Consider the following 16,476-nt stretch of genomic DNA (forward strand, 5'->3'; position numbering starts at 1 on the left):
GCAGCACGTGTGGCCCGGCGTGGAGGGGCCGGAGCACACTTAGCTGGAGCCCACGCAGCCAGAGGCGTGAAGTGGAGCCGCCGCTCTGACAGCAGGTGAGCGGTGCCCAGAAAGAGTAAACATTCACCCGCCACACGACCAGCCCTGGCACCCAGAGGCTGCACCCTGCCGCGCGCAGCCGCCCAGCCGGGCACAACCCCGCGTCCGCTGCTGGTGCATCCGCCCAACAGCGCTCAGCAGGAGAAGCCCCACGAGGGCCACGGACTGTCTGTGCTGTGGGATCCGTGGTGAGGGCAGGTGGAGGGGAGAGCAGCCCAGGGGCTGGGGCTGAGCTCTGCGAAAGGCCGGGAGGGCAGTGTTTCAAGCTGGACCGTGGTGACAGCTGAGCGATGGCAAATATTTTCTGAAGACCATCGAACCGTACACTTACGCTGGGTGAACCGTGTGAGATGCAAATCGTGCCTCCACCAGACTGTCCCAGCGAGAAGGAACACCCAGCCGGAGCCCAGGCATCCACAGGCCTGTCCACCGACCACCGAGAGTGGCTCTAACACTGGCCCCCCGGTGCCCGCGAGGTGCCAGGCCAGTGGGGCACGCGCCTTTCCCAACTCAGCCCCCACCCAGCTCTGACAGGGGATCCAGCAACCCAGCAGGCTGGCAGCAACTCTGGTTCCCTACGGCCATGTCCGCTCTGCCCCTGTGCTCATCAGGGCAGAGCCCCAAATCCCGCCCCTGCACTGCTGGTCAGAGGCCAGCACAACCGAATGTAATAAAACATGACAAAAGCCCAAAGCTTGTAATTACTGGAGGTGGGGAAGGGGTGTGGAGCAGACAAGGCGGCAGAGCTGGGCACCGTGACCCGTGCCGGGAGGGAGGTGCGATCCTGCCTTCCCGGGGGCTGGGGGGCTCCTGGGGGAAGAGGGGCTTGGGCCAAAGCACGGAGACGCGTGTTCCGTCCGGGCAGGGGGGACCGGTGTAGCTGCAGGTGCTCGTGGGAGGCGAGGGCAGGAGCCACACGTCAGGATCCCAGGCGGGGAGCAGCCGGGCCAGACCGGCTAAGCAGCCCGAGCACAGCTCAGCCCTGGACGCAGGTGAGGACCAGACCGCCACCCACGGAGGCCTTGCGGGGAAGGAGCGGACGGGGGCCCCGCCAGCACAGGTGCCTCACGACTGCCAGGGCAACCACTCCCTCCTTGCCCCGCTGCGGCCACTGTGCCGCTGTCGTTCCGCACTCCCTGACGCGCAAATGGCCATAAGAGGCTGAATCACACGCCCCGTCACACGTGCACCGAGGTGGAGCTGCCCCGCGTCCCCGCTCGTCCCCGCAGGCCCTGGAGGGCGCCGCCTTGCACGGGCGCTAAAGGGGGAGCTGCCCTCCACCGAGACCCAGGCCCAAGCCGGGCCTTCTGCTTTCAAAGCCCTTTCAGTTCCTAGAATAACTGCTCATTATTCAGAGGCCCCGAGAGGCGGGGCAGAAACGGAGGGCTGTCTGAGGGCTGTCTTGAAAGCCGGGCCGTGGCCACACTCTGTCAAGGGGGACACGGGGGCGCCCGACCTTCAGGATGCAGCCCCAGACTCCAGCTCCAAGGCTCGCAGGCCGGATGAGCCGGGAAGGCCAGCACGACATGAAGTGACCAGGCCAGGATGCACACGGAGACGGATGAAGACCCAGCGTGGGCTCTGCAGCGCCCGGAGACCCAGGAGGCGTCCCGCGTGCTTCGGACGGGGCCAGAGCTCGGGGCGTTCCGCTCAGCAAAGGACCAGGAAAAAAGGGCCTAAGGTCACGATGACCCATCACGACCCCACAGCCATGCTTCCAGAAATGGAGTTGACTTATTCTTACTCAAGGGAAAACCAAAACTCCTTGAGCCTGGTCGGCACCAGTGTGCTTCCCTGATGGTCAAGGCACAACGTCAGCCCAGGAAACCCCCTGCTGTGTGCGAGCACAGAGAGCGGCCACGGGGCGAGGCCGGTCGCTCCCTGACCTGCTCCAATCCTCAGACTCCGACAGCCGTGCAGCCGAGCCGCCTCCTGGGGCATCTCAGGTCAGGTGTGCACAGCGCACGCCACGCCTCCACGGACCTCGCTGCTCCAGCCCCGCTCACCCTGCTCACCGCCTCCTACGATGGCGCCGTGAGCCCTCCACACTGCCCCCGCCCCCCGCAGCGCAGCGGATCCAAGGGGATGCCCTGTCCCAGGGCCACATCCATCTCCCAAAAGAAACCTCGTAAACTCAAAATTTAAGTTTTAGAAAACAGGTCTAATCACCAGAGGCCAAGCAGACGCAGGGACCATGACTAAACAAGGGCCTGGGTGCTCCCAAACAGAGGCCCACGTGTGCCCGGCCTTCCCCAGACGCACGAGGGACGGGGGTCCCACAGGCTACCCTGCCCCCTCCAACTCTGGAGTCACACGGCTGGGTGGTGGCTTTGTGCTGGTCCCACACTCCAGACATCCCAGACGAGCTGCTGCTTCACCCTCGCTCGTCCCCAGAGACGAGACCCGATGGCATTCTCGGCGGTACCTTCGTCAGGACGAGCTCTCCGACGAGCTCAGAGCCACGCTGGGAGTGGACCCGCCCAGCCCCGGCCTGCAGAGGAGCTCACGTCTGGACACTTCTCAGGCTCAGACAGGAGAGTCCCGTGAGCCCCGATTACCCGAAGCAGCAACAAAAGGGAGAAGCCGAAAGTCACCTCCGTGTCCACCTGCGGCACTCGCCACATTCTCTCCACTCCTCTCCTCCCCGGGCCCACGATCATCCTCCTTCAGCTCACTCACATCAGAAGGGTCCCCCTCCCCGCCCCGTAGAAACACAGGGAGAGCAGGGCCGCGTCCCGAGAAGCGACAACAGACAGGTGACCGATACGCCGCTCAGACCCTTCGTTGCCTTTCTGACTAGCCTCCTGGCCCTGTGCTGACCCCCACCTACTGGACCCCATTCCTGGACCAAGCTCACCTCCCAACACGAGATGCTCCCGCCCGCCCGCCGGGGCAAACACTGAGGAGGTCAACATTTAAGATGTCACCCCACCCTAGTCTCTTAGCAAGCCCTGCCCCCTCCCCCAGGCAGCCCCCCTGGCTTCCGCGTCCCTCCCTTCGGGTCAAACGGGGGGCTCTATAAACAAGGGCAAGCTGCGGGCAGGCAGGCCTGGTCCGAGTCCTGTAACTTCCGAATCATACCCGACGCACATGGCACCACCCCCAGCAGGGGCCTCTCTCCCCAGAAAGAGACACCCACCAGAGACGACCCCAGGGCAGCAGCGCCGGCCCCTCCTCCCCTGCCCGCTTGCTCCCATTAGGGCACGCAGTCCCCGTGCTGACGGAGTTCACGACGTGGGCCCGGAGCGTGAGCTCGCGGAGTGGCGTGGGCTGAGAGGCAGTGGACGTGAACGCGCCCTGTATCAGCATCCTCCAGGGCTGTCCAGCAGGTCCCCCGGCAGTGCTCACTCCGCTGGACTCAAGACAAGCAAAGCATTTAAGACTTCACACCTAAGAAGTGCCTCCCCCACCAGTAACGTAAAGCCTCCCTCAGCATCTCCAGAGCCAGTAAATGCAGGAAGCACTGCAGATGAAAGTGCGCTCCCGCGGCCGATCCAGGGCCGGCAGAGATCGGGGACGAGGGCAGGAGGGACCAGGAGGCAGGCATGGCCCTAAACGGATGACTGCAGGTCAGTTTAAATTCCAGCCGCATCCAAGGCAGGCCTGACAGGAGCTCGTCGGGCTGCGTGGAGGCGTGCGGGGTGCAGGCACGGCTTCCCAGCACGGAGGAAGCAGTGCTGAAATGCCACCAGTATGAGCCCACCGACTCCTCTGACCCCACCACCCTGGGCACGGGACGGGCAGGCCCCCATCTACGGAGAGTCCCCAGCTCGGGCAAACAGACCAAATTCTCACAGAGAAAGGACACTGAGGTCTCAGGTCAGAGGCAGTGATGCCAGAAGAATGTGGAGACACCTCCCCGCGGCCATCCCCATGGGACAGGGGCCGGGGGAGCCCGGAGGGGGGCCTGCGAAGAGGCCTGGCCCGCTCAGCCCCACCCCTGCCCCAGCACAGCGGAGCCCTTGGGGACTTCAGGGGCTGCATGGACAGTAGAGGAACCGCCGCCTCCGAAATTCAGAAAACCCAACGTCTTTGACGAGAACCGGCCCCTGCGTCACGGCACTGGCCGAAAGCGCTGGACCGTCCCAGGCAAAGGCAGGAGGAGGGAGGCGGTCCCCACTGGGTCGGGGTCTCCTCCCTCCTCCTGGGCATCCGCACAGGGATGCTAGTGAAAGACCTGCATCTAGAGAAACTAACTCCCCAGGAGGCCGGGAGGTGGGGGGCCCAATGCAAGTCTTCGAGAGAAGACAGGTAACACCTGGCACCGGAGCACGTGGAGAAATCGGAACCCTCGTGCGCCGCCGGTGGGAACACAGAACGGGGCCGACACGGGGAAACAGTGGGCAGTTCCTCAAGAGGTTAAACACGAGTCACCGCAGACCCAGCAGTCCCCACCCCAGGAACGTGCCCAGGAGAAGCAAAACACGTCCACACGAAGACTTGTAAGCCAATGTCCACGGCAGCCCAGAGGCGCGGGCTGCCCAAATACCCCTCACCTGGCGCTGGATAAACAGCAGGGCACAGCCGTACAGAGGAGCGGTGCTCGGCCACCAACAGGAGTGACGTGTGAGCTCTGAAAGCACGGTACCAGATGCAAAAGGCCGCGCGCGTGATGCCGCTTACACGAAACATCCAGAAGAGGCAGAGGCACAGAGACAGGAAGCAGACTGGTGATTCTCCGGGGAGGGGGTTTCAGGGGAGACGGAGGGAACTGGGGGGGCGGGGCGCGGCTAAGGCATACGGAGTTTCTTTTTCAGGTACAAAACAAGCTCTACAACTGACTGCGGTGATAGTCGCACAGCTCTGTGAACACACTGAAAACCACTGAGTCTACACTTTACACGGTGAAGTCCGTGCGTGTGAGTGACGCCTCAGTGAAGCCGTCACCAAACGAAATTCCTCAAAGAAGTGGAGGGATCCACACCATCAGAGCAAGTGAGAAGGCCCGGACCCGAGGCTGGCCCCGCGTGAGGCCCCAGAGGGCCCCCCCGGCACCCTGGGCTGGAGCGGGGAGGCCCTACACACGGGGCTGGGGCGGGGGAGACAGAGGACACCCCACAGGAGCTGCAGGGGGACACAGGGCCAGGGAGCTTTCGGGGTGGGATGACAGTAGGGGCTAAAGGGCAAAACTGATAGTGCTGGAGAGAGAGGGACAAGTGCCCGAGGGGCCCGGCCCAGGGGAGGGGCTCGTGGACCCCCGACACAGAGCCGCGTGCGCAGCGAGCTGCCATCCCCAGGTCCAGGCGGAAAGAGGGTCTGCTCGGGAGCTGGCCCGGCAAAAAGGGAACCAGCTCCAAACTGACATTTAGCTCTGAACACGCAGCGGGACAACGGCCCTCCAGGCAGACACCCAAGAGCGAGCTGCGCTCTCAGAATCCTACCGCTTGGCTACGTCTCTTTCCCAAGAAACAGTCTTACCATGTAAGGGTGGGACTGAGTTCTGAAACGACAGCCTGCAAGAATCCACCTTCTCAGTTCACTTCTAGCAAAACAACAACAACAACAAAACCACGTAAAGAACCGAAAGCTAGAAACCTCCCTTGTCAGAAAGCCAGCCATCTCAAGCAAAGCAATTAGGTATGCAACCCTAGCCACCCCTTGCCAGCAACAGGATGGGGGGGTGACAGCACAGTCCGACTGGGGACCGCCGGGAAGAGCTCCGGGCTCTCTGGGGGCCCCTGGAACAGGCCCAGGCAGCCCAGCCAGGCCAGGCCCCTCCCCGCAGGCTCAGGACGGGCCCCAGCTCAGACAGGGGCCCTGGAGGTCAGGGCTTCGGCAGGTCCCGGCTATGCCCTCAGCAGTGCAGCACCGCGGCTCGCTTTCCATCCCGCTGTCTCAGGCATGAACAGCGGAGCTTTCCAGGGCTGTGACATGCGATGACATCACCCTTCTGAGAGCTCCTGAAACTGTCTCAGTTTCCACTTGCCTCAGGGTCTACCCACTGACCTGGCATACACTGGTGGTTACGACCGACGAGACCAGTGACTCTGTGGGGCTCTCCATAATTTCTAAGGGGGTAAGGGGTAAAAGTTTGAGAACCAGTGTACTCTGGGCAGTGACCACCCCCTCGTGTGTAACATCACAGGACGAGGAGCAACCCGAGGGCCCTGTGTGGGGACTAAAGTGGCCGCGCTATCCCAGACCCAACCAAGCCGGGCGGGCAGACGAGGAAAGAGCTGCCTGCCAGACAAGACGCCCTGTGGGTCTCAGGACGTCAGGGCCAAACCATGGTGAAAGTCCACATCCAGAGCTTTAACGGGATCGCCTCTGAAGGCGAAGAGGTAGCGAGGGGAGACCACGAAACTACGGAAGCAGACACGTATCACCTGTCACTTGAGCACAAAAGGCAACAGTGCCCGCCCTTCCCAGCAGAGCCTGTCTGTTTCTAACTCAGACCCCCTCTCCTCGGCCCGCACCCTCCAGGAAGAGGCCAATGCCACACACTGTGAGGCCTGGCCACACAGTGGAGCTTGGTTTCCAGACGATGAAACTGGGCAAGAACAAATCCCTGCGCAGGCCGGGCCACCGTCTGAATAGCTGGTCAACAGGGGCACACGTCACACAAAGACAGAGTCACCAAGCAGCTCTTCTGAAACCTACTATAAACCAAGGAGTTAAAATGTCCTTCACTCAAGAATCGGCTGCTTTCACCGGCCATGCTACAGGGGACTGGTTAACACCCACCCCTGCTTTTCCAGGCCACTGAGGAAGAACGGCCCCAGACCGAGCTGCACACATGAAGAAAGCTGTGGGTGAGGACAGATATGTCTCTACTGGCCCTTAAGTCAAAAGCCACCTTGCAGAATTAACCCACGCACTGCTTACCAAAACAAAGGTTCCTTCCCGATACAAACAAGATGCAAAACTCCATACAGCCTTTAAGAAAAATGAAAACTCGGAGAGAACCTGTTGCTAAACAAAAGTAAATTAAGTGATCCACTTTAACGTCCACAGAGAGAAGTGTGTGTATACAGTCAGAACACAACAAAAATGCTATAACTTGGAATCAAAGATTACTGGAAAGAATGTTTGCACAGCAAAATTCTTCTCCCTTTGAGACTGAAATGCCCCCACCGTGCTTAATTTTCCTGACATTTCTGAGGCTTTGAAGCCACAGCTAACGGATCTGAATCATCTGAGTCAAACCATGTTAGCGTGGATGTTACTGCAAAGCCGAGAATAGAATGCTAAATATACAGACACACACCCATACCGGGCACTTTTGTAGAAAATGATCAATCACGAAACTAGATAAAGTTGTCCTGTCCGTGCCCAAGTCAGAGGGCCAGCAGTTCATCTCCAGCAGGGGAGTATAATACATGGCGCTTGGAAGCTAAAATAAGAAAAACACAGAAATAGCGCCTACCTTTGATTAATAAAATCACACCTCGCCTGTACATGAACTTAGCCTACAGAAACATCCCACCCATGCTCGCTGCCAGCAAAGGGAGGCTCACAAGAGGCAGGGATGCAAGTCATGTTTGCATCAGTGGTCTGCGCGGTCAGTGGCCGCACCCACTGCTCACCTCGGGAGGGGCTGGGGGAGGAGGGGGCGGGTAGCGCGAGGCCGCCTCAGGCTCCATCTGGGCCATCACCCTTTTTCCTTAAACAAGCACGCCACTTGGAGCCGCATTCTGCTTTATTTGGGTTGGCAGTATAAGTACCCACAGCGGGGTGGCACCGTGGCTGCAACGCCGAACTAGGTCAGCCTCGGCCTGCCTGGGGAGCCGGGGGAGCGCCGGGCCTTGGCAGACTCTTCTCCCAAAGGCCTCGGGTGCCTGGGTGGGAGGTCCCAGAAGGTAAAGGACTTGGGCAGTCAGCATCCTTTTCTCTGGTCTTGAAAAGCTTCTTGCATCTTTCTCTTTAACAGACAAGAAACATAAAGTCCTCCAGGGCTTTCAACAGAAACCCCTTGTTTGAGAACTAGAGAGATACTAAGTTACAAGGTAAAATGAGGGTGCCTACACCTCCAAGCAGCCCCAGACAGCTCTGCAGACAAAGCAGGCAGACGGGCAGGGGCAAGGGCCACGGCGGGTCGGGAGTCAGAGGCCAGAAGTCAGGGGTTGGGGCTCGGGAGACACGGGCTGCGGTTTGGGAACCAGGATTCAGGGCTGAGCTTCTGGGGACAAAATTCAGTACCAGGGTTGGGACCAGGTTCAGGGTATGGGGCCCTCGGACTAGGGTTCAGGGGCCGGGATTTGGGGACCTTGGACAGGGATTAGGACTGCTGTTTAGGGACCTGGGTTCGGGGACTGGGCTCTGGGTTCAACCTATGGAGGGTGAAGGCTGGGACTTGGAGACCAGGAGACCAGGATTCCAGGGCCCAGGGCCAGGGTTCAGGGCTGGGGTCCTGGGTCCAGGGCTCAAGTCTCAGTGTCTCGGTTCCAGGGTCCCAGGGCTCAGGACTCAGTGTCTGGGTCTCAGGGTCCCAGGGTCCCAGAGTCTCAGGGTCCCAGGCTTCAGGCCTGAGTCCGGGGTCCCGGGGCTGTGGGGTCAGTGTCTGGGTCCCGGGATTTCGGGCTTCAGGACCGGGGTCCGGGGTCCCGGGGCTCAGGGTCCGGGGTCCAGGGTCCCGCGTCCGGCGCCGCACTTACGTCGTCGAAGAGCGAGCCCACGTTGGCCGTGACCAGCAGCACCGCGGTGCCCGGGGCGGCTGCCTTCCCCGCCATCGCGGCCTGGGCCGGGGTGGCCGCTCTCCGGGGCCGACCGGCCGGGGTCTCCGCGGGCCGCGGCGTCAGCTGCGCCGGGGGGCGACCCCGGGGCGCATCGCGGGCTCGGCCGGTCGGGCGGGGCCTGGCCAGGGTCCGGCCGCGCTCGCTCTCGCTCTCCGCAGCCCCACGCCCGTCGCTCTCCGCCCGCGCTCACCGCGGCCCGCTCGCAGCCATTAGGTTCGCGGCCGCCGGAGCTCCCGCAGCGCCGCCGCCGCCGATCTCTGAGAAGAGGCCCGCCCGGGCCGGGGGCGGGGCGACGGCGGGGGTGGGGCGGGACCGCGAGGGGGCGGGGCAGGCTTCGGAGGCGGGGCCTGCGGGAGGTGGGACGGGGATACGAGGGGCAGGGCGGAGCCTGAGGCGGGGCGGAACAGGGATGTGAGGGGCGAGGGGGGGCGGGGACTTGGGAGGGGAGGGGCATGTGGGCGGGGTGAGACTGAGGGGGCGGGGACTGCGGGGAGGGCGGAGAGGGTGTGGGAGGGGCGGGGTGTGGAATCGAGGCAGGGCCTGAGGGGCGGGGCCTGCGCGGGGCGCTCCTGCGCCGGCCTCGGCCGCTCGCAGCCACGCTCCTGTCAGTCAGCGGCCGCCCCGCCTCACCCCACGCCGCGGCTGCGCACTGACTCCTCCCACACCCCTATGACGTCACGGCCCTGCTTCGACGGCGCTTCTTAAAGGGGCCGCGCGCTGCTCCGGGCTCGACCGGGCGCGACCCCCTTGCTCCCAGGCAGGAGTTGCGGTGGGAGCGCGTGGCTCTGTGCGGACTGCGCCGGACCCACAGAGAGGAGAGCGGCGAGGCTGGGCCGCCGGACCGGACGGCTGAAGGCAGCAGGCGCGCTGGGGTCGGTGGGGTCGGTGGGGTCTCCCCAGCCCACCCTCCGCGCCAGGCCGTCCGCGGAAATGAAACGGCCACTGGTAACGGGAGACGCGCGGACAGTGCAGTGAAAGATGACAAGTAGCCTCCAACAGTAACGGTGGCACTAGGTTCTGTCCACCCGGTCGATGCAGATGGCTGTGACCGCGTGTCCAGGACGGTTCTCAAGGCTCTGAAGGTGCATCTCAGCCGCGCGGCCGCCTTTCCACGGCGCCAGTTTGGACAGTGTCCACTGGGAGACGAGAGATGTGCGCGCTGCTCGCTTAGGGCAGGCGACACCACCGCCTGTCAGGGCCTGCGGCGCAGGCCCTGGGCTGCGGGCCCTGTAGGGAAGGCATCCCCTCCTGCCTACAGCGACCGCTCAGCCTGACAACTTGAATCTATTTCACTTAAAACCACTGTCCAGTCCATGCAGCAGCTGTCGGCTGTGGACTGAATGTGTCCCCAGAATTCGTAGATTGAAGCCCAACCCCCAGTGTGGCTGCCTGTGGGGACGGGGCCTCCTGGGGGCTAATTCAGGTTAAATGGGGTCTTAAGGGTGGGGCCCTCTTCCAACAGTGTTGGCGTCTCTGTGAGGAAAGACCCCAGAGCACCTGCTCTCCCTCACCCACAGCCTCCCACCCTGAACAGAGGACAGAGAAGAGGTCATGGGAATGCACAGCAAGAAGGTGGCCGTCCACAAACCAGACACAGAACCCTTTGGAACAGCATACCCGATTCTAGCCTCCAGAACTGTAAGAAATAAACCTCTGTTGTTTAGGCTGCCCAGTCTGTTACGGCAGCATGAGCTGACTGACACAGCATCTCTTGTTTTACTTTTTTTACAAAAGCAGCACATGCCAAGGATGCCCTTAGCAGAAGCCAAATGCAAGGGCATCACTGATGCCTGGGACCTGTTTCCTAGGAAGTGGTATCACCTCCTCCCCTCCCCTCCCCTCGGGCTGTTTTCTCACTCCCTCCCCAGCCCTCTGTGGCCCAGAAACACCGCCGCCCACATGCACACTGGCACACAGGTACACATGCGCTCGCGCACGCGCACACTCACACACACACACACACACACACACACACTCACTCTGAGACTGCGCCTAAATCAGAGAAAATTAACTAGAGAAACTCCAGCCCCACGGCCCTAGCTCAGGTCTCAGGGGGTGTCCGCGCTGAGCACCGGACCTCCTGGCCTCTCTGCACATGTGCCCCCCTCGCTCCAAGATGGCACCCCTTCCCCTCTCTCTCCCAGCCGCCAGCAGGTCCTCCCTGCCCGGGGATGCCCCTACCCTTCACAGGGGAACATTTGCAGTCCGAGGCCCCCCAGCAGCTGGGCCTCCTCCGTCTGGCCACCCCCTCTGGGTGGTGCCATCATCCACCATTTTCTTCCGTCTCTCCACTCCCTTTGCTGCAAACCCACTCCTTAAAGTCAACCAGTCTTTGCCCCGGGACCCATGGCCCCCCTCCCCTCCAGGCCCTCAGACCGCGCCTCTTTGTGCGCACAGCCCACTGGGGCCGTTCTCACCGTGATCGCTGTCTCCTGGTCCAGCCGTGTGCCCGGCCGCTGCACTGGGCAGAGCCACCTCAGACCCAGCGGGTGGCCACACACCCCTGATTTCGTGCTGCCTCGTGGGCCCGCGGCCATGTCAAGGCCATGGCAGCTGTGTTTGTCCCTGTGCCCCAGAGGTGACTTGACGGGCCTCTTCTGCTCAGGCTTCTCAAATGCACCTTCCTCCATCAGACCCCTCTGAGCGCCCCCAGTGCACCCCATGCAACCCCCTCACATCACCCCTCTCACCATGGAAGCCAGGCTCTCCTTTCCCCTCTGCCTGTCGACTGCCTCCCCTCCCCCGCCCCCTGGGCACAGCCTGTCACAGAGGAACACTCCGTGAGTATGTATCACAGGAATCGATGACACGCCGAAGCCATCACCATGCCCGGGCCCAGGGCTGCCCAACTTTCAGAGACGTGGAGCATTGACCACCTGTGTTAGAAGCCACGTTCCTAGAATCATTTTTGCTTGACTCCCTTCTTACCTTTGGAACATTGTTCCATGTCTGCTACCTTTGCAGTAACAGTAAGAAGAAGGAGGAGGAGGAGTAAGAAGAAGTTCTGCAAAGCCTGCTTACCTGGCTTCAGGAGAGGCCTGGCTCAACCCCTCAGCGTTCGAGGGCAGTGGAGGGTAGGTGGAGGCAGCCCGGGCTGCGACATGGCTTCCTCGGGGGGGCCAGCCGCTGCGACCCAGCCCGCTCCGCCAGACACGCTCTGGGCTCCCAGGAGGGAGGCTGACCCAATTCTTGGATTAAACAACAATATGCTGTAAGCTTTTTTAAAAAAAAGGACAGTATGTTAGCCACTAAGTGTATCACATGTTTACTTAGTTTAAGATAGTAACCAATTTATTTATGGATTCAGATCAGCCGATGGTTGAGAGGTTTACAGCTGGGATTCCTCCTCCGCAAGCTTAAAAGTAATCCTCCCTCAGGGGCTTCCCTGGTGGCACAGTGGCTGAGTCCGCCTGCCAATGCAGGGGACACGGGTTCAAGCCCTGGTCCAGGAAGATCCCACATGCCGCGGAGCAACTGAGCCCGTGTGCCACAACTACTGAGCCTGAGCTCTAGAGCCCGCGAGCCACAACTACAAAGACCCAACACAGCCAAAAATAAATTAAAATATATAAATTTATAAAAATTAAAAGAGTTCTCCTTCAGATGGATAGACAGAAAGATGGATGGATAGATAGACAGATGGCACTTTGTAGCTGCAAAATGTGCTTCAATCATTTAATAATCAATCTTCAATGCTCCTGCAGGGTGGATCAACCTTATTCTGTTGTATATAAAAACGCTGGGTTAACTGACTCACTCAAGCTAATTTTCTATAGGCAGACAGGCTGGCTGGGCGCACAGTGGAAGGAATCTAGGGCTCTGTCCTCTTTTTGAGGGGCTGGACTCGGTTGCTTTAGCCAGAGGTATTTTCTGCCATTAGTAAGGTAATGGGAATTTTATTCCCTGACCTCAAATTCATCTGAGCAAGTGAGGTTTCTTTCCCTCTGAATTATCTGGGTACTTTCCTCATTAATCAGCTTAGTAATTCTATCACTTCGCAGGCACCAGTCGTGTGTGAGGTGCTTTGCAATTCTTATTTCTAGTCCTCACAGCAGTCTTAAGAGGTATGTATCCCTGTTTTATAGACAAGAAAACCAAGCCTTCAAGATTAAAAAGCTGTCCAACTTCACATGCCAATTGGTACGGGGCCAGGACTGCAGGCCCAGCTGGTGACCAGCAGCATCATGCGGCCTTCACCTCCATCCAGCCATTCATTCATGTATTCCTTCAGCTGACATTTATCGAGCACCTTCTCTGTGCTGTGTGCTATTCTAGACACCATGGCTAAGACGGCAAAGGTCCGCAGGAAGCCCGAGGTTCCCGCAGGAGAGCAGGCAGGGAACGCGTGCGCAGGCACTCACTGAGGTGGTGCCCTGCCAGCTTACTGGACATTTCCTCATGGAAGCCAAACGCTCATCGTAGAATGTTTGAAACAAGAGAGTTGTACACAGAGTGTGACAAGGGGAAGCAGCCACTCAGGGCTCCACGACACGTCGCCAGCATCTCACCATCTCCGTAGCACTTCTGTCGAGGTTTGTTACGCTCAGCCCCATCCCCAGCGCTCTGACCCTGCTGTACACTGCACCACTGAAAACTCTCCCTATATGTTATTAACGTGAAGTATTTACTTCGCGGTTCACCTGACCAGTGACACCCTGGTATTGTAAGTTGAGGTCGTTTCCAGTTTTGCGTGATTAGGTCAAGGAATTCAGAAAAGGTATTTGACAAAATTGAACATCCTTTTTAGGATAAAAACTCTCCACACACTAAAAATAAAGGGAACTTCCTAAATCTGATAAAGTGCATCTGGGAAGAGTTCACAGCTAACATCATATTTAGTGCTGACAGACCGAACACTTGCTCCCTGAGTCTTGGAACAAGGCAGGAGTGCCCACTCTCACCCCTTCTATTCAACATGAACGAAAGAGCTGTCTGTACAATAAAATAAGAAAAAGAAATAAAAGTCATACAGATTGGAAAGGAAGAAGTAAAACTGCCTTTGGTTTCAGGCAGCGTGATCGTCTACATAGGAAAGCCTAAGCAATCTACAAAAAACGCCACTGAATAAGTGAATTTAACAAGGTCATGGAATACAAGTTAATATTCAGAAATCAATTATATGGCTATATATCAGAAATGAACACTAGAAAAATAAAATTTTAAATCATTTCCATTTACAGTAATGTGAAAATTAAAATGTGTAGGAATAAATGTAACGAAAGATGGGAAAATAAAATTTTAAACCATTCCCGTTTAAAATAGCATGAAAATTAAAATGTGTAGAAATAAATGTAATAAAGATGTACAAGAAACCTACAAAACATGGGGGATTAAAATTAAAGAAGACCTAAGTAAATGGGGAGATACACCATGTTTGTAGGTTGAAAGATTCAGAGATACTAAAGTGTCAGTTCTTCTCAATTGATGCATAGATTTCATGCAACCCCAATCTAATCTCAGAAGGCTTTTTTTGTTTGATTTTTTTTTTAGAAATTAACAGGTTGATTCTAAAATATATATGGAAATGTAAAATACATAGAATAGCCAGAAGAGTTTTGAAAAAGAACAAAGTTGGTGTACTCATACTGCTTGATTCAAGACTTACCGTGAAGCTACAGAAATGAAGACAGTTCTGTTGGCATAGGACAGACAGGTAAATAAATGGCGCAGAACAGAGAACCCACATTTACGTGGTCATCGATTTAGGCAAAGGTGCCAATTCAATGGGAAAAGAATAGTCTTTTCAGTGGATGGTGCTGGGATCAATTGGACATCCATATGAGACAAAATAAACCTTGACGCACACGATACCAAAATTAACCTAAAAATGGATCACACACCCAAACACAAAAGCTAAAGTTATGACACTTCTAGGAACACATGAGGACATTTTTGAGACTTGGAGCAAGTGAGGATTTCTTAGAGAGGACACCAAAAACACTGCTCATAAATGAAAAAGAAAAAGAAAAACATTGCACTTTATTGAAATTTTTAAACTGTGTTCTTTGAGAAACACCGTTAATAAAATGAAAAGAGCCACCCTTTTTACACTCCAACGTCTATCAAGAAAATGGCCAGAATAAGAATCCTGGAGTCCGCACACAATGGACTATTATTATTATTGTTCTATTATTCTGTTATTCAGTAACAGAAACGACATAGGACAGGCTCAGGAACACCAGACACAAACGCACACAAAGGGGTGACACCATTTACATAACTTCTGAAAAAGGTAACTCTCTCTCCAGTGACAGAAAATGGATCAGTGGTTGCTGGGCCCGGGTGGGGGAGGATTTTGTGCAAGGGGCCCAGGAGGGAACTTTTTGGAGAGAAGGAAACATTCCTGATCGCGATTGTAGTGGTATTACGTGGTGTACACGTTTGTCAAAACTCACGGAAATGTCCACTGAACAAAGGTGCATTTTATTGTAAGAAAATCATACCTCAATAAGGTGAATCTGGGCTTCCCTGGTGGCGCAGTGGTTGAGAATCTGCCTGCCCATGCAGGGCACATGGGTTCAAGCCCTGGTCTGGGAAGATCCCACATGCCGCAGAGCAACTGGGCCCGTGAGCCACAACTACTGAGCCTGCGCGTCTGGAGCCTGTGCTCCGCAACAAGAGAGGCCGCGACAGTGAGAGGCCAGTGCACCGCGATGAAGAGTGGCCCCCGCTTGCCACAACTAGAGAAAGCCCTCGCACAGAAACGAAGACCCAGCACAGCCAAAAATAAATAAATAAATTTATTTTTAAAAAAAGAATAGCACAAACATATTTTTAAAAAATAAGGTGAATCTAAAATGCTTGAAAAGGAAAATGAATTAATCATTACGATTATGTACATCTACAATTTCTTATGCACAATAACATAAACCCAAATCCTCTAAAATTGGGAAGTTGTTTTTTAATTTGTTTATTGGCATAACCTGGAAAGTACAGCAAAATAGAGTCTTCGTGCCCTGCTCAGCCTGAGAATCCGTCTGTGTTGTTTCCCATAGGTTGAAACGCTTGGATATGGGCTCGGATGTGGGTTCCCCCATCCCCTGTTGTTTGTGGTACGTGATACGTGGGGTGCGCAGACTATCATCTTTCTAAAATCTGAATCCTAAATTATATCTGGTCCCAAGGGTGTCAGATAAGCGATGTGGAGCTTTAATTGTGACAGCTCCTGAGAAAACAGCCCCCATTCAGACCTGCACTTTCATCCTTAGAAACCACACTCCCAGTGTCGTGAGTCTCGAAACATAATAGCAAGAGGCTGCTCTCCATCCCCGCTCCGCGGTCCCCAGGTGTCCGCATGGGACCCTGCAGAGCAGCAGCCCCTGGCTGGGAGCAGGGCTGGCACACAGCCGGGCTCCTCACCCACGCGGGGAGGGAGCCCGCGAGGGAGGGGCACCAGGCTGAGAGGCTGAGCGGCCGGGCCTGGACCTCACACCTCACGGCCTGCTCCGCCAGCTGAAGCAGAACCTCCACGGACGGGAGTCGCTAACCAGGGAGACAGGGGCTGCAGCGTCCCAGGACACACTCCGCAAACCCTGGACGCCGAGGACGCTAGCTCTTGGAGCGCGAGCCCTCACCCGCAGGCCTGGTGCTCGGTCTGCGGGACGCCTGTTCTGCCTTCAGTGGTCGTCTCTAGCTCCTCTTTTTGGTTAGTTCTTAATCCGCTCCATAAAATTAATGGCGCCATAATTGTTCCCAAAATATT

General features: G+C 57.4%; 1 protein-coding gene across 6 annotated transcripts in view; it reads right to left on the reverse strand.

Moving 5' to 3' along the window:
* Window positions 1-9,055, reverse strand: part of INPP5A (inositol polyphosphate-5-phosphatase A) — a 181,076-nt gene extending 172,021 nt beyond the window's left edge. For 3 of the 6 annotated variants that reach the window (XM_059899965.1, XM_059899968.1, XM_059899963.1), the window contains exon 1: window positions 8,694-9,055. In XM_059899965.1, the coding sequence (XP_059755948.1) occupies window positions 8,694-8,768 (75 nt within the window). In that variant the 5' untranslated portion in view covers window positions 8,769-9,055. The remainder of the gene's footprint in view (window positions 1-8,693) is intronic. The other 3 variants (XM_059899964.1, XM_059899966.1, XM_059899967.1) reach the window with 2 other exon arrangements.
* Window positions 9,056-16,476: the final 7,421 nt, after the last annotated feature.

The sequence above is a fragment of the Balaenoptera ricei genome, chromosome 16, assembly GCF_028023285.1.
Source record: "Balaenoptera ricei isolate mBalRic1 chromosome 16, mBalRic1.hap2, whole genome shotgun sequence".
NCBI lineage: Eukaryota > Metazoa > Chordata > Mammalia > Artiodactyla > Balaenopteridae > Balaenoptera > Balaenoptera ricei.